Below are 26,674 nucleotides of genomic sequence, written 5' to 3'. Positions count from 1 at the left end.
AATATCTTTTTTTTTTCTAAGGTATAAGGGCGTATTATGCTATTATTGGTGTATTAGTGTATTACACTCTTACTGTATTACACTAAAAATATCCTTTAAACCATGGAAAAAGACATGGGGGGTGGGAGGGTGGGGTGTGTATGTGAAGTGTTAGGAAGTTCTTAGGAAGTTCCTTTGCCCCGAGGGAAAAAGGGGGATCTCTGTTCTGGAAATGAAGTATGAACAGAGAGAAGAGAGCTGAAGAGAACTTTTGCCTTTGAGCAGCTCATCCTTAACAGTAATACCCCATGGCTTTAACATGGCCCACAAACACAGCTCTGGGAAGGCTGTGAAGGTGGGAGGAGTTTCACTATTGCAGATTTCCAGGCGGCTGCTATTCGTGAAAAAGGTGAAGTCAGGAGAGAACTGGTTATTTCCTCTCTTGAAAAAGATCCCTATAGCTGAACAAGAAGAGACTTGTCTCCCTAAAGTGAACTGAAAAAGATTATTTAAGTAAGTTATTGACTGAAGTGTCTCTGTATGTTGTTAAGAAGGTGTGAAAAGGGGGAGGAGGCCATGGTCTGGAGATCTATTCTGAATTTTTTATTCTTTTCCTGTTGTTAATAAAGCTTTTCTTTATCCTCTTTTAAGTTTTAGGCCTGCTTTGCTTTTGCTCCTAATTCTATTCCACAACAAAAGGTAAATATGTTACAATTGGCAAACCCTAAACTATGACACCTGGAAATGCTCAAAACATTTCTGGGAAAGGGTTTGATTTTCCTGACCACTAAGTGAAGATGTGCAGATTGCAGATAGGTCTCAGATATCTCCACAATCTCTTTAGAAAACTTAAAATTGTGCTCTAAAATATTCATATTTTGTACCTGGGCTTTTTTTTAGTAGTCTCTTTCATGAGAGGCAGTGTTTCATGTTCCACGTTTATCCTTCAGCAGCTCCTTCACACATCTTTTCCCCTGTCTGTGAAATCTATACACTGTGTCTCTGCAGTGCCAATACATACAGTATGGCAGTAGTAATTAAGGCAGCATGGAAGAAATATATACTGCATATGGGAAAAAGAGGCATTAATACACACTCCCACAGTTAATTTTGCAGGTGATAAACTGCAGCGAATCATCATGATCTACCAAAGTATAGTGTTTTATCAGTAAGAATACTGCTGCACATGTAACCTCCACATAAATTTTGTAGCTTGAACATCAGCCTGCACAGCCCTGCTCAAAAGTGATCACAGAGTCTCCCTGAGCAAACTCCAGAATTCTGACAGTTGGCAGTGAAGGAAAGAACCCAACCAGCCAGACTGCTTTGCTCTGGACCAGCTTTTCTGCTTTTGAGACTGGAGCATCACTACTCTTCCAAGTGTCAGCAGTAGTGGCTGTAGGATGGAGTAATATGTAGTCCTTGGTTAGGAGCTGTTCTACAGCTATCAGAGCTGTATCAGAACTTGCATGTCTCTAGTACAGATGCTGATGTAATGCTATAGCTGTGTGTGCAAGGAGTTGAGTTAATTTGGAAAATTAAATAACCATTCTTCTATAGTTTCATTTGTAAAGGACTGTGTGTGATCAGTCACAGAATAAAGGAGATGAGCACTGTGCAAATTAATCCCTTCTTTGTGGAACCACAACTCGGTATCAGAAGACTATTACCCAGAGAAGGGAGCAAAAGAGACTTTCCTGCTCCTTATGGAAGTCTCAAGCAAGTTATTGCTTCCTCACAGGAGTTTTGGTGAGCAATTTGGAAACAGTTGGTATTTCCTACCCTGGCTGTATGGATAAAAAGAAGAGATATATCTTGTGATGATACTGAGGTGGCAGAGGCACAGGGATGCCATTCTCAGGCCTCTGCTGGCAGTGGTTCATGCCCAAGATCCTGAATGAGGCAACGGTGACATTCCACAGACACTGAGTCCCAGACAGATCCCTTCAGGTGTGTCTGCACTGACACCTTCTTCAGAAAGCTGAGCAAAAGCAGAAGGCATTTCCCACAACTGTGTACTCTGAAACAAACTGGAGCTGAAGCACTTCCTTGCCCTTATAACCTCACTAATTGAAGGGGTAATCCAGCCTCCAGCTGATGGATTTAAAATGAGAGTTTGTGTACTTCATAAAGCAATTGTTTCTTCAATATGAACAATTCAGTTGGATAATGAAGCAAACTGTCCATTAGAAACATTAGAAAAACCTGCTACATATGCTTGTGTACCTGCTCAAGTAAATGCTTTATGCAAATTAGCATGTATCTAATCACAGTACTTTTAACTATTTGCTCACTGTCTACAATGTATTTTTTTCTTTTGCTTAATATTTATATGATGTAGACATTTTCTTTCACTTAAAAAAAACCAGATTTTCAGAGACTGTTCAGGAAACATCCCTATGATTTTATATTTTAAAGAAATTATGGTTAAAATTTTCTGTTAAAATACCTTCAGTCCTGAAATTTATTATGCAATATGGTTTATTTTACATGTCAAACAGAAGTGTGGATATCCATTAAATCCCTCAGAAAATTTGGTGAGGAAAGTTCTGTCTTTAAACTTTTTTTTTTCTCTTCAGAAATACCCCAACAATACCAATTCATCCAAACTAATTTATGATATACATTTACATAGCAAGTTTGTAAAGTGTCTTTGTTTAAAGCTATGGATCTTCCCATAAGAAATGCCTTGTTGCATTTTATCAGAAATTCTTCTTTACTTTGTAGTGACAAATAAATGTAATTATTTTTATTTATAATTATTTTTTCCTTCCTCAGCAATTTCCCCTCCATGTCCATTGAAATGAAGGAAGAGCAAGCATCTAAAACAGTCAAATCTGTGTTTAGCACCAGACCTCCAGATGCAAGACATGTTTTGATCTTTGATTTTTATGCGACTAAAAACCTGAATCTTGCAGAAATCTGCAGTGTGTTTTATTTGGAGGTTGACTGACACAGCCAGTGTCTTTCATCTCAAAAAAGAAGGTGAACACAGACACTGCAACTCACCCTGTAGCAACTGGGGAAAATTTCTCATTACTGTGAGTTAGTTTTATTCTGGTTTGTGTGTCATCCTTGGTGTAAAAGAGCTAAGTATACAAATCTGAGTGTGAGTTTTCCAAGATTTGTTAACTGGCTTTGTCTGAGCTCCTTGCCCCATATGCTAGAGAGAGGATGTTAATGGTGGCACTGACCTCTTTGTTAGCCAGTGGCCTCCCTCCTTGTGCTGCTGGCATTCTGCCAGGCAGAACAGATCCCTGCCCTGCACCTCAGCATCCCCTGCTCCTTTTGGAATCATAACAGCCACTTAATGAAGCCAGCTTCATTAAAGCCACACATGACATTTAAGTGCTCTGCAAATGACCCTTCAGTGTGTAAAAACTGAAAGGATTTAAGATATCTCAGGGTAAATGTCTATTCACTAACTGTAGAAGAAGAAAGGAGAGGGAATTAAATAATAATCAAATACATATCTTAGTTTCTTATTCTGCAGTCCCCTGATGAGATCTTGCACGACCAGATTGCTGACCCTTTTCCATCAGAAACCACTCTCATTTGAAATTTATCTGGCTGTTCAGCTGCACAGATTCATCTCCTGTCTTACTCTTAGAAGAGACTTAACTCTGTCCCATACCTGAAGACTTTTGCACTACTGTAAGATGGAGAGATGGTAAAAACAATTCCCTGGTGCAGTTCTTTACAGCTTTTAGTGGTACATATATACATATGAATGTATGAGACATATAAATACGCATATGCATACACAGACACATACTTTGGGGTTTTAATTACAAACTAGAGTGAAACATTTGGAAACAGCACTGTAGAATAGTTACGTATTTCTAAAGCTTTAAAGTAAAAAGGGAACACTGTTTTTAGAAAGTCAACATGGTACAATCACTGAAATGAATAAACTCCAAACAGCTTACATCAATGTGAGTATTTTCTTCGACCAATTTGTACTATTCTAGTTGCAAATGTAGTTGTAAAGATTTCAGGGTACTTTTCAACAGCTCCTACCAGAATAAATTGATTTCAAATCAAAGACAGAGAAATTGTCAGCATACAAAGATGAAAAACATTTTCAGAAACTAAGTATTTAATAACAGTTAGACTGAAATTGAAACTAAACTACTGAAGTGATACACAGCTAATGAAAACTGATAGCTGTTAACTCTACTATTAAAGTTATTACTGATACTCCTTAAGCTACCAAATAACAAAGTCTTAGTAGGTAATAGAAGAGAAAATAATTTATATAAACTGTTATAATGGTCCCATAAAGAAATTTCCATGGGATTAGGATGAATGTGGGTTCTTCTTCACCAGTAAGGAAATTTTTCCTGGCCATTAGTCTTGCTGCCTCATGTAAATAAACCCAGTTAACATTATTTGACTGTAGTGCTCTGGATTGGACCATCCCTCTTTCCAGGCTTTCTGGGCTGAGGGTTGGTTTCCAAAGGAGAGTTATAAGGAAGTGACCTCCTGTTTCAGAGGCAATATTCTCTTCTGAAGCTGTCAGAAATTGATACCCAATGAAAGGAGCAGCACAGTTGCCAGCAGAACTGAGACAGCCAGGAGGACAGCAGCCCACTTAAAATACTTTCCAGGTTACTCTACTGTTGTTGAGAAAAGTAGATAACAAACCAAATAATTTCTGTTTTATCTGCTCTTTGTTCTTATAATATTTCCCTACTTATAACACGAAGCTTTACTGAACAGTAACTCATCCTGGTGTATTATTTCCCTTTTTTCTTTTTTTTTTAAAAAATCCCCTTTGTTTTATTTTTTTTTCTATTAATACCAACTGATCATGAATTAACAAAAGGCAGAAAAGCCCCCTGATGTCAGGATATAAAAAGAACAAATATAACCATTAAGGATAATGTAAAGAACTTTGCTTCAGAGATGCAACATGGCCACTGGAAGCTTGGATTTGCCTTTGGAAATCTACAGCTGAAGAGAGCAGGAAAAGCAGGGGAGGAGAGGCACTGTATCTCCCACCATGGATGTTACAGCTAGTCAGGCTCAATAAAATACCGCCTTGCTCCTATAAGGGTGGAAGACTGCTTCTATCTAAATGGAAAGAATGATCAATATTTCAAGATGAATGCACTTTCTACCAAATAATGAAACATGGGGACATTTTTTTTAGACCAACTTGAATCAAGTGAATCTGAGGAATAAAAAGATCAACCAAAAACTTAGCCAGAATAAACACTGTGCGTTTAATTTTCTGCCTCCCAATTTAAAGGGCTTCTATGATTGTTTCATTGATATGCCAGATATTGATCTACACTAATTTGTCAGTATAAATTTTCTATTAAATTTCTCTTTAAACAAAAGAAGCTACTATGTTATATACCCAAATGAGTATATATATACGATCAGAGACAAAAAACAGCAAAGACTTGGAGAGATCATGTCTTTGGGAATTATTCACAACCAGAAAACATTTATCACTTAGCAAATAAGAATACTATTAAGGAGAACTATGAAACCCACCAGATTCTTTGAGCTCCTACCTAACTGAAACAGCCCAAATACCTCTGTTTCCAAATCTCAGACCTGATACCTGATTGACATTATTTACTGAAGTGTTCAATTTTTTGAATTTTGACTATTAATGCATGTATAATGCATGAAACTGTTTTGTTTCCGAATGAGGCATCACTGGGAAGGGAGCACAGGGATTAGGGATTTTTTCAGTTATACTGAGGCCCAAACCGTGTCAGTCTTATTTTCTTGCATTATTAATGTCCTTTCCAAAACTGAAAAGGTGTGGGCTTTTGGACAACCTGACTTCAAAGGGAGCGGAAATGAGCTTTTGTTCTGTGAGTTTGTTCCCTCAAGACAGCACACATAGAATTCTACTTCATTTCACTCATGAGGCCTCATCATTCATCTTTGAATCTTATCTGGGATTTAAATCACTTCTCTCCATCTCCAGGATCTGCCTTCTCAGGTGACACATGCAGGGATTCTGCCTGTTAGCTATTTCTATTAAGAGATTTGCAACCAACTTATTTTTCACTCTTTGGAGGGCTCTGTCTGTAAATGGAATTGTGGTCATAAACGAAATTAAATGCCCATTTAACATGCCTCCAGAAACACACCTTATTTGCTAGAAAATCAAGCAAATAATTTTCAGTTTATTAATAATACTTAATCAGAACATAGACTTAATTAAAAAAAACCCAAGACTATGAGGGTTAATACAAAACAAGCCCTGCTATTCTTTTCCATTACCTCTCAAATATTAATATACAGCGGTTTTATTCAGTTTGCTTTCTAGAAATCCAGCTGAAATGCTAAGACTCAAATGTTTAAAGGTTACATTTGAGTTTGGCATCTTGACTGCCTGCTGCCAGTCAAGGACTGAGACAACTGAGAGGTGTGACCACACTCCTGAAGGGTCCTCAGGAACTGAGACTTTTTGTCTGAGCATCAGGAAGTTGCATGAGGAAAAAGGAGGCTGTCACTGTTCAAAGCACAGGATGATACATCCTTCCCTTGCTGCTAGTGTCTGAACAAATAAAACACTTGGTTCAGGTAGCTTTTAGGATGGTGTAAAGGTACAAAGAGTGGGATCAATGCAAATTAGACCCCAGAGACAAACAGGGTAGCTGGGGCTTGTTTGCTTTGGAGGGCAAACACCTGTGCTCAGCTCAGAAAACACCTCCTGAAGAGAGCTCCTGTCTCCTCCCTCTCACACAGTCCCACCTACACACATCACTCACTTTGTCGGACAAAGGACTACACTCCCTTATCGACTCACATCCCGAAGGAAGAGTTATGTGCTGGCATTAATTTATTAAACATACATCCAGAGTTGATGCCTCAGCTCTCAGCTGCCATCTGGGAAACACTGGGGTTCCCAGGCTGGTCTGCACATAGAAGAAAGCCCACCTTGATCCTGCCCGGGGCTGCAGACTTGTCCTTTGCTGGCTCTTTGAAGGCTCCCATCACTTGGCAAATCCCTCTTCAAAGGCTCTGATCTCTGAAGGAAGTGCTGAGACTGTTTGCAAGGGTTGTTTTAAACGTGCTCAGCAAAGGCAGATGGAGCTGACACGAGTGTTAAACATCTCTCACGATTTCCAGGTTTTGGGAGAGGTGATTTACTTGAAAGATTATTTGCTCTGTTGAAAGTACACAGAGTAAATCGGGGATGAAAGAATCCCTGCTCTTACACAAGTCTCACACTGAATTTAGAGGATCTCTCCAGGGAACCATGGGGGGAATCTCATGCAGCCCAGAGCCCACTACTCTGGCAGGTCTGGATGCTGCAGCAGTCTGAGCTGGAGGCAGCTACAGCAGCACAAAGGCACAGCAGAAATAGGTGCTCCTTCCCCATACAGATTCGTCTGGGATTCACTTCTGTTCCAGCAGGTAATTAGGAGATAATGCAGGAAAAAGCAAATGCTATTTTGTTTTTAATGCAGCTAAAAGGTGGCAATGACTCATACTTGGCTAGCTTAATAATTTCTCTAAAGTGAAGAATGGTTGTGCATACATGCTGCTGTATTTATACACAGAGGTAAGATAGAATATGATACAACCCAAATATTATGCATAGTCTCTTTAGTGAAATGGGGACTGCTGGGACTATAATTACAAAGCTGGCATTTAGCAGACTGAGTATATGTTATATACCACAGGAAGGTAATTAGTTATCAGCTATATTTGTGACTTTGACAGAGAATGCTGTTATTTTGTCAATATGCAGCTTGCTTCTAGTACTAATCATGATCGTGCTCTTTGTGCCTTTTTGGGAGGAGACAAGTTAGCACTGAGGGTCTGCATCCCAGAGTAGCTCTGGGCTGACGTTAGGGACATGAAACAAATAGACTGTGGCAAGACATTTTCAGTATCAGTGTTGCACAAGCCCTTAAAGTTTTATGGATCTCATTAAAGTAATTGTTGAAAGGTTCAAGCATTCACAATTGAACTAAAATTTTCCTAGTGAAACACTGTTTTGCTGATTGGTGAATGGGTGCTGAAATTGTTATTGTTAGAAATGGGACAACATGTTCTTCAGGTAAGAAAAACAAACAAAAAAAACCACTTAAAAATATGCCTTTTTAGTTTTTGCCAAATAGGTCAGGTGTTTGCCTTCAAAATTGTAAATAACTTAAAAAAAGAAATCTGAATATTAAGGACAAAAATTCCAACATGCTTCTCTCAAGCATGTAATTAGAGACCCAGACTAAGTTGTATGGAAGTCCTACATGACATGAAACAACTGTAACTGCAGAAATAATGACAATTGTGAATTACCTGCTAGCTGGGAGCTGTGTATTTCTGAAATCCAAACACAATTGGTCCATTTGGGCTAGGAAGTGACTGTCCAGGATACCAAGAGCAGCTCTGCTCTTGCAGGAAGAAATCCAAGTGTGACATTCAGCAATGTCTCTTATTACCTGAAGGCAACTGGACATTTCCCGTCACCTCTGTGCATGCAGGACTATCAATGGTCTCCTACTGCACTCACTCTAGAGTCAGATAAATACCATCATTTTATGTTTGAATTGTTATACACTTAACTGTTATCCCAGTTCTCCTTCTATTTACTTTAGCTGAGCACTGGGTGATAAGTTACTGCAAGAATTTTCATTAAATCAGCCACATTTGGTCATACAGAAAATGAAGGCTGAATTTGAAATCAGGGTCTCTCTGTTGGCCATGGAATTACATCAAAACCTCAATCGGGAGTGCATCCAAATCCAGGGATGGTGGTAGAGGTGCCTCAGAGAGAGAGGGCATGAGGACACTTAGGAAATAATAAAAAATGCCACACAGGCCATGCATGCAATTACAGCAACAGTAAATTCCTTTGAACAGGTATGAGTCCACAGGTTAATTGGAGTGAACAAATTGGAAGGGAAAAGACTGAATCAGTAATGAGAGGATCACTGTAAGATTGGAAAATAACTCAATGAGACCCTGGACTCTGAATAACTGCTTGAAAGAAATCTTACCACAGTAAAATTCTGGAGTGTCTAGAATACCATTAACTGTCCATTTGAAAGAACACTAAAGCAGGGGTAAGAAGATCTGTGCAATATCAGTCTGCAGCTTTTTGTCTATCTTCAAGAAGTTGTGAGTAAATTAGAAATAGGAACTTACTTCACAGGTTGCTGTGAGGATGTTTTAAAATTGGAAGCTTTGTTACAATAGTCTACCAGAACTTTGTGCAACTTCTATGGCACAGTGATGCTTCTTTTGGGAAATTTTCTTACTGATGGAGGTTTGTTATGACTCTAATATGCAATTACTTAAAAAACCCCTAATACTAAAAAACATCACCGCTATCAATAATATCAAAGAATGCCAGGAACTTTTCTGAAACTACGATTCAATGAACCTGCAATTTCTAACATTGAAGTTGCACTTGGAATTTAATTTGTAAACAACTTCTGCTAATGGAAAATTCAAGTGAGGATCCTGCTTCTGCCTGCCTAAGAAGTTTCTTTTGTAGGGTTTATTGCCTGCTTATAAAGAATATGGAACTCTGAAGTAGAAAAAGCTTTCAAGACATGAAGTTATTCATAAAGGATTTCCATTTCCTAGCCAGCACTAGTCCTGCTACAAAACTGTGAGGGGATCCACAATTATTTGTAACCTAACCAGGTCATAATTGCTATGGAGAGAATGGTTAATGGTTAAATTTTAAAGTTATCCTGGCTCTGCCATGCTCTGGTAACACTCACAGATCCAAGCACAGTTTGAAAAGTACATTTCTAATTGGTGGCATTGAACAGAAAACCTACACAGCTACCATGACCTTATTTAACAGCTGCTGTTTCTCCTTTATCCTCACACAGTGAATATCCATTGGTAAGGAAGCAGAGGTTTGAAATGTTGGCCAGTGCAGATTCACACCAGTGAATTCACACTGGCTCATCAGCTCTGTGGATGCCTAGTGCAGCCCTTGGGAACTTTTTACTTTCTGCAGCACATTAACACAGTAATAACATCAAAGTTCAATATGGTCAATAGATATCAATTCTTCTGAAAGGCCTGGTGAATACAAGAGAGTGTTTATAAATCTGTGTCTTAAGAAAGTCAATATCTTTAGCAAAGTAGAGCTCTTTATGAAAAGTGAAATGGATCTTTCTTCAAATTCATGTAAATCATGCATTTGGTTTACCCACCACAGTAATTCCTAACACATCCCAGGAGCTCTGTGAATAAGAATATTGATTTTTGATGACCTCGGGAGGTGGTGCAGTGAGAACTGACAAATCCATAGTACAGTAAATGACTCCTACAGTCTTTGGTGGGAGTTGTTTATATGGCTACTTTCACATGACAAATGCCTGATATAAGTTTTATTAAACCACTAGCAACCATAATACTATATTTTTAGAATATTAGGCATTACTTAGAGAGTAACAGGTAAAGCTGGAAGGCATTTTAAGGGGATAGATAAAGTGCATCTGTCTCTGTGGCAAGGTTGCATGATGTACACCCACTACAATTTCAATAATAAATATAAGAAAATAAAAATTTAGTGGGTAAAGTATAGAAAGGGAAGATTAGAAGATCAAGTTCTTATTTGGTGCAAGCAAATAACTGCATTAGAAAATGCAGCTTTCAAACAAGAACCTTTCTATTTAAGGTACATTCAGTTGTGGCAGTGACAGGAAGAGTTTGCAAACTTATTTGCATGCAAGCTGTGAGCTGCTTTTGTAGCCTCGAAACTCGTAATGTTGATTTTCACAATGGCTTTCAAGTATATGGATGGTTTAATTACAACTTTAAGTAATGAAATTGCTTAATCATGCTGACGGATAAAACACCTGAAAAGCCTGATCATGTACTGCAGCTGCAGCACGTCTTTGTGCTATCATGCTATAACTTCCAGGTGTCTTAGTAAATTAGATCAGTAGTTCATTCATGATGAAATAATTCTATTATAACCTGCCTTTCTTGTTGCTGACTTGCATCAAGCAAATATGTCAGTTCAGTAATACTTGCTGACTGTAGTTAGGCAACACCCTGTGTTTAGTTTTTAACGCTAGAACTAGAAAGCTGCTCAGTTCTGCCTTTTCATGTAATTTTTCATCATGTGCTTGAACATATGCCTTTCTAGGCTTTGACACTGTCAAGAGACTACCCAGATGTTGAAGTAAATCTGTGGAAAAAATCCACCATACTTTATTCCTGAACTGCAGACATCCAGAAACCCCGGCTCCAAGGCTGGAATAAACAGTTCATAATGGAACTGTTTATAATGGAATATAATGGAATAAACATGCACATGGATAAATGAATTTATACTTATTCATAACATAACCTCTTTGTCTCCTAATCTGCCTTTGGAAGGATAAAGATGTCAATCCTACCTTTGTGAAATGCTTCAGACACCACCTGAATCATAGTTTGATTGGGAATTTCTGTTCTAGACTTTAAATTTCTCGAGTTCCCTGAGCAACCAGGGCATTAAAAGACACTTTAATCCAGTTTGTTTAGGTGTATTATTAAGTCCATATCAAGATTTTCTCTAAGAAATGAAATTATTTTGAGGGCCTTCCCACAGGATGTTTTTTATTATTACATGGTGCTATAGACAATTTTAAGTTCCTTTTATTCTATTCAGAGTTTCCTTCCTTTTCTTTCTCCTGCTTCAATCAAGAAATGGGTATCTTAGGATCTAAGGGATGTTTGGAACAGTTCTAGCTTCCCTTGGGAATGGCCATAACTACATATGGGAAAAACAGTTGTCCATGTAAAACCCAAGGGACAGCACATAATAGAGATAATTTTCAGAAGGATCAACCCAGCTCACTTAAAGTCTTGGGGAATAGTAGCCAAGCATGAACAGATGTGAAAATCCCATACTAGTGTAATAAAGCTATAATAAATGGGTCAGAAAATTGCAAAATGTAGAATAGCAATATGCAAGAAAATGTCCAAATAACTTCAGGCAAAAGCAAGTAGAGTAATTCTAGTATATTGAGCTTGGTTGCTCCTTAAGGTCATAGAAGTTTTACAGAAGCACAGAACAGTCACTGCATTTCATACCGGGCTGTACTGCAGAAATCAGAAATGCACAAACCCAAACAAGTTTGTAGGAAATACTTCAGAGGGGGCCCAAGGGAACTTCTGTATGTCATAAAGCAAGTTCTGGACAGGCACTGTGACTGGTTTGTCAAGATTTCGTTATTATCAGTGATAGAGCAGTTGCTTTAAAAACATATTAAACAAGCTTCTTTCAGTTGGAATCTAAAAGAATATTTTTGGCATTTATCATCACTGGTGACTCATCCTTGTGCTACCAAAACCTGTTTTGAAGCAAGACACTGAATAAATATTTGTCAAAATAGCATTTGAAGGTGGAAAGTGGCAATAAAGTGTGTCAGAACAGACAGGGCTATAATGGAAGGCACTTGAGGTGCCAGGAATGCCACAAAGACTTTTTAAGTCCTGGAATTATTTCATCTCTGTTGCAGAATTAGTGATTCATTTATCATTTCTCTCTCACTGGCTCTGTAGGTGAACACCTCACTGATTTGTTTCTGCAGTTTTATTAAAGGTGCATGCATAAAGCAGTGCAGGCCTGCATACCAATTTCTAAAGTAAGTGTTTAAGAGCATAAGAAGCCCTTTTGAGCTTCAAGTAATAAACAACTAAACTCCATCATAAACAAAAAACTGACTTCAAATAGAGCATTGTGTTGGAAAGGATGGGACTGGCAAGCCTTGAGGGCATTTACCTAGAGGAGAAATTTCATGCACAGAGATGATGGAAACTTGCAGCATCCTGTCTCTCTGTGCACCCTTATCCCTTCTGGACAGAGATTATTGTGTACTTTCCATTGTGTACTTTCCAACTTTTGTTTTTTTTCTCTCTCTGAATCTCTCAAGAGAGAGGCCACTCACAGCTTTCATTATATGAAGGGTGCTCTTCTCAAAACTGAATACACAAATAACAATTCTAGATACTGTCTAATAATCCAGCATAAAAGAACAATTTCCAGGCATAAATCCTGTTATTTGATGGAAATATCCAATTTAAATATATAAAATAGAGTCTAGATACCAATTCAATTTCACTTTACTCTCTAATCATGTTAACATAAATTCATTTGCAATTCAGTTCCTGCTCTACCATGTCCTTGAGCAGGTGCTGATATTAAAAAAGGAGATGGGAATGAAGGGCTTGACTGGGCATGACTGCTTCCTCCAGGGGAAGCCCCTGGTGTGTGTGTGGCCACTAAAGTGGTGAAGTGCAAACCCAGGCCTTGATCCTTCAGCAGTTCTGTGCCCACACAGACAAAATGCACCCCATTTAGATTGAGCTAAACCATCTCCTGTAGTTCCTGTTAGAAAAGGAATTGTTTTGGGTTTTTCACAATGAAAAGCACTGCAAGCTAGTTATGGATTTTTCAAATAAATTTATCTCATCTTAGTAAAGAAACAGTAACTTTCTGCATGTTTATCTGTTTTCTGCTGACTTAGAATGATTCCACATCATGCACAGCATTCCCTGTTTTTAATGGGCTCAACAGAAATTTTTCCTGTGGGGTGAAGACTGTTTGCAGAATGATAACATCCTGAAAGTAATGTTGCACTGTGGAAAAAGTACATGAAAAAATTGTTCATCTCTAGCTCAGATACCTTCTCCCACTAAAAAAGTGTTGCTATCCTATTGATTTAGAAGGAAAAATACCTTTTGGCATGACTGTCCTCATATTTGTATGAAAAGTGTAATACCTATGCTGAACAGAGTGTGAAATACACAATCCTATTTAATGTAATGCATTCCACTATCACCAAATGATGGTAATATGCCTTGGTTCATCATTCAAACTGCAATTTTGTCTTGGTTCACAGCCTTTTAAGAAAGTCAAAGAAACAGTTTTAATATTTTATATGTTATTCTTAGATGGCCCAAATGCGTATTTGTCTGCCTAAATAATTCACTTAAAATCATGCCTATGTTCCTATCCATTTGAGACAATTAGATGGTAATTTAGAGGCCTTTTACTTTTGGTAACAAAACTTTTTTTTTAATAAGTTCTTGGGTTTAAAAGTGTCTAATACTTGAAGTATGAGAAAAGAAATTAACATAAATGTTGACAAACACATGATATTCAATTTAAACTTTTGAAATGGGAAACTTGGTAAAAAGGTTAATTCTGAAACAAAGGAAACACCTGCTCCTGCAAGGAAAGGGGAGTAAGGAAGGAACCTCCTCTACCTGGGCATCTATTACAGTTTTTATTACCCAGTGTTACAGACCTGACACTGATTTTCTTTAACATTGTTCTTTCCATACCTTTTTTCCAGATTACTGCTAATGAATTCTCTCACAACTAAGACCTAATTTACAAAAGAATAAACTAACCTAATTAACAAAATTAACCTAATTAAAATTAACCTAATTTACAAAAGAATAAAAGTGGGGAAAATCCCAAACTATCCACATTTCTTTTTTTCCCTTGTTTCTTATAAATAACAAGGATACCCTCAGTAAAAAGTCTGACACCTCTGATTATCAGCATCTGTTGCAGACGTCCTGTGTCAGCAGGTCACTTGTAAATGCCCAGGGCTGTGGCACTCTCAGGTCATGGATCACTGCAGTAAGTGAAAAATTCTCCTAGCAAAGGCCATTAATGGAACAAATAGGGTCAAATAAACTGAAAGCCACACTGGAAATAGATCCTTAATTTTATGAATTGACTTAAAGACACAATCTTCCCTTCTTCATGCACAGGTTTCAGACACTTGTGCAAGACTGTCATGGTGTTGAGAGACTCCAGATGCACTGCTCAGGTGCAGCTCTATAAAATGTTCCTTGGATCCCTGTATCCAAACAGGACAGAGCCTGCAGTTAAGGTGTGTGCCATACTCACCCACCACAGAAATGAGATCTAGGCAATTAAATTAAACCTGGAATGACAATAAGCTCACATTCCTGATCACTGCCCTGAAAGAATGAGGAGTCTCCTGGAGTAGATAAGAGCCCAGAGCAGCTGGTATCATAAATTTTACTGTTCTGCAGTGAGAGTGATAAATGATTTCACCAATTTAAGCTTCACCCTCTTCCAAGGTCACTGGATTCCTCTCAGCAAAAACAATCTCTAGATTGTTTCACCCATAAAGTGAGCTCAGCAATAAAGTGCCCTGCCACATTTTCCTCTGCTCTGGCTGTGCTTGGCACCAAGCCCTGGAGGGTCTTGCAGAGTCATTTCTGCCCAGTCCCACAGGGCAGGTGGGGGAACAGGGACAGCAGCTGGGCACAGCTCCATTCCCAGGCTTTTCTTAACAAAAAAAACCAAAACAAAACAGAAAAAAAACCCAAAACAACAACAACAAAAAAACCCATGGAATTGGAAGGTTTGCCACTACAGAATTAACTGTTCTTAATGTGAGATTTCCTGAGGTATGTCAGTGTCTAAATATGCAAATAATCAACTTAATCTACTCCTGAAAGTCTAGCCCAGCTTTTCACATTGAGTAGGATCCTATCTTGTTTTATGATGTGGTTTTAAAATATCCTGTGCTTTCTAAGATAGACCACTCTAGGTATACAGTTAGAAGAAGGCATCCTTTTACTACATTATAGTGACAATTTCTCACTGCCTTGTCTTCAAAACCACGCAAGTTCCTTCCTGGCCCATTATTCAGGTATGTTTTATTTTCAGTTTCTTTTAATTTACTCTACCATATAGGCCAGATGGAGCATGAAGAAGAACTAAAGCAGCAATTTTTATGAGGTCCCTTCATGACAAAACTTACAACAGTATTACCATGACAATATAAATTTATCTTCATGAAAGTCAGGGCACACAACCCATAACAAACTTTATTTATACTTTAATCTTACTTTCTTTTTCAGCTATAAACAACAGGTGAAAATATAGTGTGGAAATCAATTGACAGCAGCTGAATGAAAGGAAATTAATCAAGTGACCTAAAAATATATTTTCTGTCTCTAGCTTCCATCGTGTAGGAGTTTTCAATAGTAGTTAGGAAGGTTCATGGCCAAGTTGCAAGAGTCACACACAAATTTAATTTATTGAGAGGACACTGGTTCTCTCTCATTGTGAAGACACAGAAGTTGACTGCAATCAATTTTCAAAATCAAAGTATTTCCCAAAAACTTTTCATTATCATTAATTTAGATGTTTAGTACAGAGTTTAGAAATACAAGTCCATCTTCAGCTCTCAGAACAGCCTTATCTGAGGTGATGTCAGTTACTCCTGACTTGCAATCTTCAATATGTTTTAATTTCAATTTGTTTTGAGACACTGTAAGGTTTCATATTGAGTACAGTACAAACTGATTTCAGACTGGTTAGTGTAAATGCAAAACGAGTGCTGTGACTACCACAGGCTTTCTTACCACACTCATCTGATAAACACCATGGAGATATCATTTTTATATGCATTTAGAAGGTGAATAAGAAAAGTAAACATTCCTATACCTACATCTTCAATGGCATAGTTTGTACTCAAAGATAAGAAGAAACTTGCTTTGAAAAAATAGTCCTTTGCTGAAGTCTGTCTTCTTTCATCCATATGATCTTTATCCTGCCTAGAATTAATAAATCTATGAAAGGCAACTCTTATCTCTTTAATAATAATTTTCTTGCAATATACTCTTAATAATAATGTGAAATTACATACAGCACAGCAGATGAAAGAAAAGGTCTGCATATTGGATTTACAATATAATAGAAGTGCCTGTGTGTCAGCATACTCTTTACTGAAAAGGTTTCCATCACTCCCATTGTGCTGATAAAGCAGATTAAAAAAAAAAAAAAAGGAAAACTTTTAGGGAATTATATACAATGTCACTCTATCCACTGCCAGAAGATATAAACCTCTACTTACTATTTAAAGTGGCTCAATAAAATAAAAAAAAAATATGAGAAAAAAAAGAAGAAAACAAAGGAAAAAAAAAAACCTCAAAAACACCCCCCAAACTACTGAATAAAATGACTTAACAAAGTAACTAATTCCTCTCTTTTTATGTGGATACTAATTAGAGTTGTAACAACTGCAAGTTGCAGGATAGTTGCAAGAGATTTCAGACAGACTGTGGAGAGCTGCTCCGGGATATGGGAGGCTCCCTGTGCTGTCTAGAGGGGCTTAGGAGGAGGGATCAGGGATCTGGATGGTTCCCTGTGCTCTCCAAAGGGCTGAGGAGGAGGGAGGGTCCCGAATGGCCCTGGGCAGCACGAGGGGTACCTGGTCGAGCTTCCAGTGGAACTCAGCAGGGCGGAAGGTGTCAGCCTGGTCGAAGTCCTTGCGCAGCAGGAACACGAGGCGGCAGTTGTGCACGTACAGCGCGTAGTGATGCCGGTTCATCTCTGCGGGGGACACACCCAGCTCACCACCACGCACGGCCCTTGGTGTCTGCCAGTCTGACACACTGACAGCACCCAGCCAAATCAGAGAAACCCCAAAGAACAGAGCTTTCTCATGGATCGTTATGGCTCTTCCTGAATAACGCCGTATCAGCTTTGTTCATGGACTCATGCTGTCCCAGCTAATAATTCAAATCCAAATGCAAACTTCGTCTAACCAGTTTCTGTGAAGAATTAGAACTGTTTCTCCCAATCTAAATAATGAAAAAAATTAAACATAATTTTCTTATTTTATCCATTAATGCCTGTGAAATCTCCAGCTGTATTATTCCAGCTGTGTTTGAAATTTATGTAGACATCAGGCCTCTCAAAAAACTCTCAATTCAGCAATGTTTGGAGTGGCACCATCTGAGATTAGTTTTTCCTCAAACCAAATTAAATGAGGAGAGATGGCAACACTCTACTGCTGTTGATACTCCCTTTGCATAACATTTTTTCCATACGCAGACTCACCTGTCTTGTCAGAATTGCAGAGAATAGTCTCCTTCTCAGCTCTTAATCCAGGACTAGGTCCATGTTTCATCCACAGAGTGACTGTGAATTGATCAGTTAAATTTTTCGGGACTATTCCATCCGGGATTTTGGCTCCTTGCTTTCCATCAAATTTAAAAATTACGTCATTGCTATCCATGAGGAGCCCAGCTGTCCAGTTGGTCGTTGTACTGGGAGATGGTAACAGGTCAATGGCACCTGAGGAAGCTCCTGCAAATCACATATAATGAATAACACAATGAGAGACCAATGAAAAAGCTGTGAAGATTAATTTAATACAGGCCAGGGTCCTGATTCACGCTCTTTAGACTATTTTACTACCCAAATAGTCCTACCAGCCTCAAAGCCAAATCACTGAAACGTTATAAAATAAACACCTACCACCGTAAACCAGCAAGAGTTTTCTAGATTAAATGTACTGCACAGGAAACTGTAGAAAATAATGTAAAGTTATCTTTCTCAGAAATGTTCATTATTTTCTGAAATTCATTAATGACATTTCTTCAGCTATTTCAAGATCTGCAACAAGTCAAAACAAATTTTCTTCATTTATCTTCCCTCCCTGACAGCATGAAGGTATGTGGGGATGATGGGCTGTAAAATACAACAGGGATGGATGCAGAACAGGCCCCACAGTGTCCAGCAGCCAGTTATGGATATCCCCAGTAATGCTGGGAGGAATGTCCATACACAGAGGGGATTCACCCCAACCACATAATACCACTCCAGTGCTGATTTCTGGTACATATTTGATGGCTGGAGCACTATCATTAAAATGTTCTTTAATGATAGACCGAGATGGAAAAGACCATGGTGCCAAAAGACCTTGGTGCCAAGATCTGATAAAACAGCACAGTTCTTCACAGCTCTGTGTTGTCTTACAGTTTAACTTGTGCCCACCAGGTACTATGAAAACCATGCAAGGAGCTAGCCAGAGCATTTACCTACTGGTGAAAGATGTCCTTTAGCAGGAGATACGATTGCAAGGGTGAAAAGCACAAACAATCTTTGTATTCCTGTTGCTGCTTTGTCAAGTAACAATATGGTGAGCCAACTGTGATGGCATAAAAAAATCCCCTGTTAAGATGTTCTGCCCTCCTTCACCATCCAAGAAGAGATAAAAGATCACAAATCTCTGCAGGAGTGTGAAAAACTTAAGCCAAAAATGTGTAGAATTGTTTCATGCAGGCTTTTTAAAAAATGGTATTACAGTAATGATTTGGAAAGATTCACCTTATTCTGTAACTGAATGTCTTGGATTCTTCTCCAAAATTTATTACTGTAAAATGAGGCTATTTTAAAGTGGTATTTTGAATATGAAACCTAATACATGTTCATAGTCTGGGCATGGAGATAAAGTCTATTTATCTTACAAGCTGTAATTCTGGATAAAACAGGACACTGCATTTGTGTAACCAGCATCAAACTCAACAGGTTCTACTTTAACTGCCTATATGTGTACAGAGATTTATGGCTGAATTTGGAATCTCATCCTGTTAGTGTGTTTCCATCCTGCCCTGAGAAGAACCATTGGATTATGTACTTGGGAGATTTGGCTGGAATAAATCATGCTTTTCCTATCCTAACAAATCTAACCCAGAGTTCCAGGCTGCTCAGGTGTGTACAGAGACAGACCTGGAGCAATGCAAACAGGATCTCTCAGGAGGTGTTCCCAGAACAGCCTTATCATGGGATCAGCCCTCTTCCAAAATGTAGCGTCTGATGCCCTTTTCTCCCAAAATGCTTCCAGAACAATGCAGAAACTGCTGCATGAAGCTCATCTTTGGGCTGAGACCCCTGAGGCACCTCTTGCAAATAAAAGTGCTTGTTTTCACCAGTGATTTATGCAGTTGGCCCCACCTTCTCTCCCAATCCTACACATCTGGGCTCCAAACTTTGTGCCAGGATAAGCACACAGTGAGGCTGCTCGGTGAGCTGGACCAGACTGCTGGCTTAGCTGGAAACTAATCATCCAAACAACACCCAGCCCAAACTGTCCTTTGTGATCAGATCCACAACTTTCTTTGAGCCTCTACACCACCCAGGATAATGGATAGAGGGCAGGATCCCAGCTGAAGCAGGGCATTGAGGCCAATACTCAGTGTTTCCCTGCCTCAGTTTCCCATCTGCCACATGGGAGAATTAGCAATCCCATTATTTTCTATTTTATCTACATTTAGAAGGAAGTGAGACAGCACCAGAGCCATCTTTTCACTATATTTTTAGGCTCCTTAACCTATGTTTATTTCAGCGTGATTTATTCTGGTATGTTTTTGCAGTCCAAATGGTGTCTTTTAGATAGTCCGTACTTTTTATTATTGTCAGGTGACAACGGGAAAGAATGCTTACTAAAATGCTTTGAGGCACAACACTAATATTTCCTTGACTTTAAAATGACTCAAGTGTAATTTAATCATTTAAGCTACCCACTTTAACCATCCAAGGGAGTGCAAATCTCTGGGTTATTGAAAAGCAGACTTGAACCTTCCATCACATAAAAAATGAATTTTAATTCACCCTTCTTAGTATCTGCCTTCTCCAGATTTCCAAGAGATAAATGAAGAAATGAGCACATGATTTATGAACTGGATCTTTAATTATACAGAGAGAGCCTTGCATTTTACATGGTGCAGAGCTGTCTGAGTGCTCAGTTCTACACTCTCTGCAATCACACAGTGCTTCACTGTACAAAAAATGCAGGGTTTTCATCCTTTTCAAAGGATTTTATCATCCAACCATTAGTTAGAATAAGGTAATTTCTGGGAGAAAACTATTTCCAGAAATAATTTAACCTGCTTTCCTAGGAGTGCCCTCTACACTAAGGATGGTAATAAATACTAAATAGCCAAGTGCAGGCCAGGCTAAATGCAATTCTCATGTAAAGCACATTGTCACTTACAACTGTTTTATCAAAGTCCTGTTACAAGTTTTACCATATCTGCACTCTATGAAGATACGGAAAACCTGAACCAAAAAAATTATTCTTTCAGCAGTGAGAATTTTCCCCCTATTTCCACGCACTCTTACATTCTTACCTGTTTTCTAAAGTGCTTTCCATTCTGTTCCTTCACGCACGTGCTGAGCCAGAGCTGAAGTTCAGCAGTGATGTCTGTACACTGCTCAGTGCTGCCTGTAGCCACCACAACGGCCCTGGCAGGCCTGAGAAATTCTCTTTTCTACTCCAGTAATTCTCCATAATTCTCTTTTCTACTCCAGTGTCTACTCTACCTGTCTACTCCAGGTGAGGCAATCAAGCCACACTCTGCACACTGAACCCCTTCCTCAGCTAAGGACTTTAACACCAGCTGAAGGTTCCTTCTTTCAGCCCTACACTTGCAATGATAATACTGTTGGATATAGCTGCCATCAGTGATTGATTTCAAGCTAATAATTTCGTGGTGTAGGTCTTGTTCTCAGTGATCTGCACTGAGTGACTGTGCCATTTGCAGTTCAGGTCTGTAACAGCATAAAGCGATGTTCTTTTGGCTGCCAATACAGCTTCTTAGTGGAAAAAGTATTTGACTTTAGCTACAGCATATTTATTTTCATTAAAATTCTAGTATTTTATGAAATCAAGCCTTGCGCTGCCTCTCAGATTTAATGTCATTACCATGAGTACGATGCATATTGGGGCAGATGGATTTTCATCTGTTCTTCTAGAGCCAAGGCAGTTGGATAAAGACACAGGATTCAAGTCATGATTGTTTCTGTGATATTAATTAAGCAATTTTGAAGTTGAAAACATTCATATTTTATGACAATGCTACTACTCCCACTCACCTTTACCTCCCTTTCTCCATCTCCACTGATAACTGATAATTGTAACTGCCAACTATTTTCCCCTGGAAATTGCTTCTCCATTTTTACTAATTTAGTAACACTAGCTGAAATTTTTCATTTACAAAAATTATTTCCTAAAGGTCAGTGTATTGATCTCAACATCTCTGCAGCACTGCTGGGCGGTTATTAGAGCAAAGGCAAGTCCTACAACCAGAGCACCGCATTTAAATGGAAAAAATTGCACAATTGCTACTGTAGCTCAGACAGAAACCAGGCAAAAAGACAGAGATGAGAATTAATGTCCACACCATCAGGCCTTCAGAGGAGCACTCTAAAGACAGGATATTAAAACAGGAGAGACATCTGATCTCAAAAGATAAAGGGATTATTGTGAGGCTGTTGCTTTGCCAGATACAGTATTTTAAAGTCTGAAAAAAATACAGCAGTATCTTCAAGTATTTAACCTGCCTTTCAAAACTGACTTCTGCATTTCACACAAAGTTATCAAAAAGCACAAAAAGGGAGGAAAAACTTAGGAAGTGTTTCTCCACCAGGTCAGCTCTTATTTCAAGTTCATGTTTCTTAAGTATTTTTGCTCAAAAAATTGCCCAGGATATTCTTTTACTTTTTGGTTTTTTGTCCTCTCAGACAGCACAGAGCAACAGAACATAAAGCTGAGTCAGGAAGACTGAAACACAACAGGGAGATTCAATTCCCTTCAGATCCTATGGTCTTCCTGTGATGGCAAATCTACACTGGAAATCTCACCACCCTGTCACAGCAGCATTTGTAGCAGAGGGAAGAAGAGGAGATGGAGGCGGAATAAGGAAGAAGGAAAAATTGAGAAGGGAATAGGAACAGAAGAGGAAAAAATTAAAATAAGGCAGGGAAAAAACATGAAATAGAGTGAAAACAAATGGAAAAGAAGGATGGAGCAGCTGTCAAATATCACAACTCTCCATTTTCATTGCTACAATCCAAAGTGAGCCAGCTGAACTAACTAAATCCAAGTGCTGCATGCTTACAGGTCACAAGGAACTGGTGCCTTGTCTGCCAAAGCATTATTATGTCAACTGAAATCTATATTCATACCACATAATTTCTGCAGAGATTTTTCAGAGTAGGTTTCACGATTACAGCCCTTTCCGATGTAATTGGTCTGCAGTTCAATGGTGGTGTGGATTGAGGACACTGGTCCATCACACGTTTCTAGATGGATGCTGGGAAACAAGGGTATGCTGCCAGAGCCCGGCCTGTATTCAATCCGTTTGTTCCAGTCTGGAAAAACAAATCAAAAAACACAAGATCCAATGGGGAGTAAAAAAAGGGAAGGGAGTTATATAATTTCAAATTACATAGTATTCTCAAAGGTCACTGTCTAAGGCAAAAAGAAGAGTTTCTGAACTTGGCATCAATAAGCTACTCTCCTTAAAAAAACTGGATTTTGGCCCAGTTTTTCTAAGAGTGTCAGGCTCACTTAAGTAACACTACTGCTGGTTGAGTCACACAAGCAGGGGCTGCACACGTCCTGACAAGAAGTGCTAATTGGTGTCAGTCTGGAACTGCAGTGCCCACCTTCCCGTGACAGACTACAAGCTGACTCTGCAGGGAAAGAGGCATCTGCTGCATCCAGTGTGCTCAGATTTCACAGCCTTGTGGTAAGAACAAATACCTCCAAGGACCAGGCTACACAGTCAGTCTAATATAACACCTCTGTAGAGCCTCTTCTTGTCTTTGAACATCTTCCTAATTTTGTGGAGCACTAATGACAGGAAGTTCCAGCTGAAAAGATGACTTGTGCTTTCAGCTAGATCTGACTAATCCATTCTTATGCAGATACCTAACAGCACAACATTTAAACAATCCCTGCCTCAGGCAGCCACCTGTTTGTGCCACACATACCCCTGTGCTGCTCAACTGAAGCATTTAATGTTTGAAATCCAATTAATTATGGTGTTTGCAACACGCTTCAGAGAAAACCCAAACAAGCAGCAGTAATCACAAACATGTATTTTAGCTGTCCTTGCAGCTCATATTTTCATGGAGTCACAGAATGGCTGCAGCTGGAAGGGATACTCAAAGCTCACTCAGTTCATCCCCCTGCCATGGGCAGGGACACCTGCCAGTAAACCTGGTTTCTCAGAGTCCCATCCAACCTGATCTCAGATGACTTGAGGGATAGGGCATCCACAGCTTCTCTGGGAAACCTCTGCCATGCCTCAGCATCCTTAGAGGAAAAAAATTCCTTTCATATATCCAATCTAAATACAACTTAAAGCTGTTGCCTCTTATCCTGTCAGTACAGGCCTCAGTAAAATCTTTCTGTCTTTCTTGTAAGTCTCCTTCAAGCACTAGAAGGCCTAAGCAAGATCTCCGTGGAGCCTTCTCCACACTGAACAACCCCAACTTTCAGTCTGTGCTTAAAGAAGAGACTCTTCATCCTTCTGGCTATATTCATGGCCCTTCCCCTCGTTGCTCTAACAAGTTCAAACCTTTCTAGGTAAAAGGAGACTTCATAAATGGAAAAGTTCTCGGTCCTGGTAGTCAACATATTCCCTGAAAGCAAATGGACAGAGACTTGTTCTAAATATCAGTGAAAGGAAAACTAATAGTGGATACAAGTATGTATGTGCAATTAGTAGGTGAAAGAGTTTGATGTTTTCCAACAGATCTCATTTCAGAAAGTTTGGAAAATGGTGCTCTCTCCCTTGGTCTTAAACTGCATTAAATATTTACAAGAAGGTCTGAACATCCATGCAAACTTTGAAGTGTGAGGCACTCATTAGTCCAGAGTCCAGGCAAAGATGCTACAACCACTGGTCTGCATTTCAGAATTCTCAGATCATCCTGGCATAACCCAATTTGGTAATCATGCAACATTTTGTTGACAAGTGGAAGATGAGACTTCCTGGAACATTCCAAAAGTATGTTTAGTATCTGTTTCTACCAAAATCTTTAGGACTTGTACATCACAACTAAGATGATCATGACTACATGACTGCCTGTGCACATATAACTAAGCTGCTATTTCAGTTGTAATTTTCAGGTAATTCACTCCATTTGCTCCATATTGAGTTAGATTTGATCTACAGCATTGCATAATTTCTCTGCAATTGTTGGTTTAAACAGTTCCATTAGAATTTTAAGTACCATATACGGGGCATCATTACAATAATAAGTTTCTGTTACCTCTCCATTGCAGAAATCTGAGGTCAACACTTTTCCAATAGAACAAGAGTAGCAAATTCTTTCAGGTACTTCAGGTAAAAAAAAAAAATAATAAAAAAATCTTGTTTTATACAAACTAATAATATATTAATTATTGATCTTTACAGTCTCTAATTCACTAGTTCAGGCATTGTATTCCTCTACCCAAAAAAAGAAAATAAAGTCATATATATATATATATACATGTATATATACATGAAACCTTTCTGACTATTTCAGCACCTTTCAGCCACATTTTCATTTCTCAGGTATACCAAATATCATGTACTCATACCAGTACCAGTACTCATGCAAAATATTCATTAGCGGATGTGAGATGTGACTGAATTATGAACTGCAAGGTACTTGCAGCTGCACACTCACCTCTAGCTATACAAGGAGTTGTCCTATAAAACCCATACCGTTTAAAATGCCACTGCTCACAAGGAAGAATGATGGGAGCCCCCTGTTTGTGTCACAAGAACTGGAAGAGGTATTTAATTTCATGGTGTTACTTTTCAGCTTAGCAGAAGTGGGAATTTGTGCCTAGAGATCATAAACTCTGCACCTCCTAAATCACTCACATTTATCTCACCTCTAAATTGTAAAACAACAACTAGACTTGAACCAGTGTCTTTGTACCTCAGCCCACAGCACCACCACAGACCAATCCTCATCCTGAAAGGCACCAGCACTTCCTTCACTGACTTAATGTAGATTTAGGAATCCCACCAGTGTTATAGTTTGGGTTTGCCAATTATAATATATATATCTTTTGTTGTGAAATAGAATTAGGAGTTGTCCTAGTTTGAAAGACAGGTGTTTGCTAAGGAAAGCAGAAGCCTCCCTTTGAACTGAAAAATGTGATCCTTCCTTCCTGCAGATTATTATGATTTTGAAATTAAGGGAGCTCTCAGGCAAAGATCTGGGGGTAGGAATAACAGTTCTTTACTAGTATATCTAACAAGACAAACAAGAACAACAACGGCTATGAAATTATCCACAAACAGAACAGTAACTCAGTCCCAGTGTTTTTTGGCTGCAGGCACCTTTTCCCTGAGCTGCAGTTCCCGGTGCTGGGGGCGGGCAGGTCCCGCAGAGCTGCAGGAGGGCTGGGGGTGATGGCAGCGCTGTCCCAGGGGGAGAGAGAGATGGAGAGAGCCCTCCACTCATGGTGTCGGTCCCAATGCTCAGCAGAGTGCTGGATGGTGGCAGGTTACAGTGAGAAGGGAGCAGGGCAGGGTCTGACAGCAGTGAGGATGATTCCTGGTGCTGGGATGGCAGGAATGGGGCTGATGCGATGATCGTCCTTCTCGTCCGAACTCCGCGGGGGAAATGGGGCTGAGCCAGAGCCTTCCCCTTCCTCTTCTGGATGTTTGAATCTCTCTGGGTTTCCCTCCTCTCTCTCCTCCCCCTTGCCACCAGGGCCCAGTCAACAGGTATCTTAGCATGACAATGGGAAAATTCCACAGAGGGAAAAGGGAAAGAACCAACCCCCAACAGGAGTAAAAGCAAAGCAGGCTTAAAATTTAACAACGGATAAAGAAAAACTATATTAACATAACACAAAGAAAAATAATAAATTTAGAGCAGATCTTCAGACCACTTCCTTCTTCCTCTTTTTCATATCTTAACAACATACAGAGACACTTCAGTCAATTTCTTACTTAAATTATCTTTTTCAGTTCACTTTAGGGAGACGAGTTTCTTTCTGCTTAGCTGTAAGGATCTTTTTCAAGAGAAGAAATAACCAGCTCTCTCCTGACTTTGCTTTTTTCAAGACCTGGGATCTGCTATCATGAGACTCCTCCCACTTCACAGCCTTCCCAGAGCTGT

The 26,674-nt window shown here is 39.1% G+C and overlaps 1 protein-coding gene across 2 annotated transcripts in view; it reads right to left on the bottom strand.

The window, feature by feature from the left end:
- Window positions 1-26,674, bottom strand: part of CLSTN2 (calsyntenin 2) — a 185,512-nt gene that overhangs the window by 36,087 nt on the left and 122,751 nt on the right. For both annotated transcript variants that reach the window (XM_062498932.1, XM_062498933.1), the window contains 3 exons: window positions 22,724-22,909; window positions 17,813-18,061; window positions 17,181-17,302 (listed from right to left, as the gene is read on the bottom strand). In XM_062498932.1, coding sequence (XP_062354916.1) covers window positions 17,181-17,302; window positions 17,813-18,061; window positions 22,724-22,909 — 557 coding nt within the window. The remainder of the gene's footprint in view (window positions 1-17,180; window positions 17,303-17,812; window positions 18,062-22,723; window positions 22,910-26,674) is intronic.

This window comes from Cinclus cinclus, chromosome 10, assembly GCF_963662255.1.
Source record: "Cinclus cinclus chromosome 10, bCinCin1.1, whole genome shotgun sequence".
Taxonomy (NCBI): Eukaryota; Metazoa; Chordata; class Aves; order Passeriformes; family Cinclidae; genus Cinclus; species Cinclus cinclus.
The sequence above is the reverse complement of the archived record's forward strand: the minus strand, read 5'-3'. Positions and strand labels throughout refer to the sequence as shown.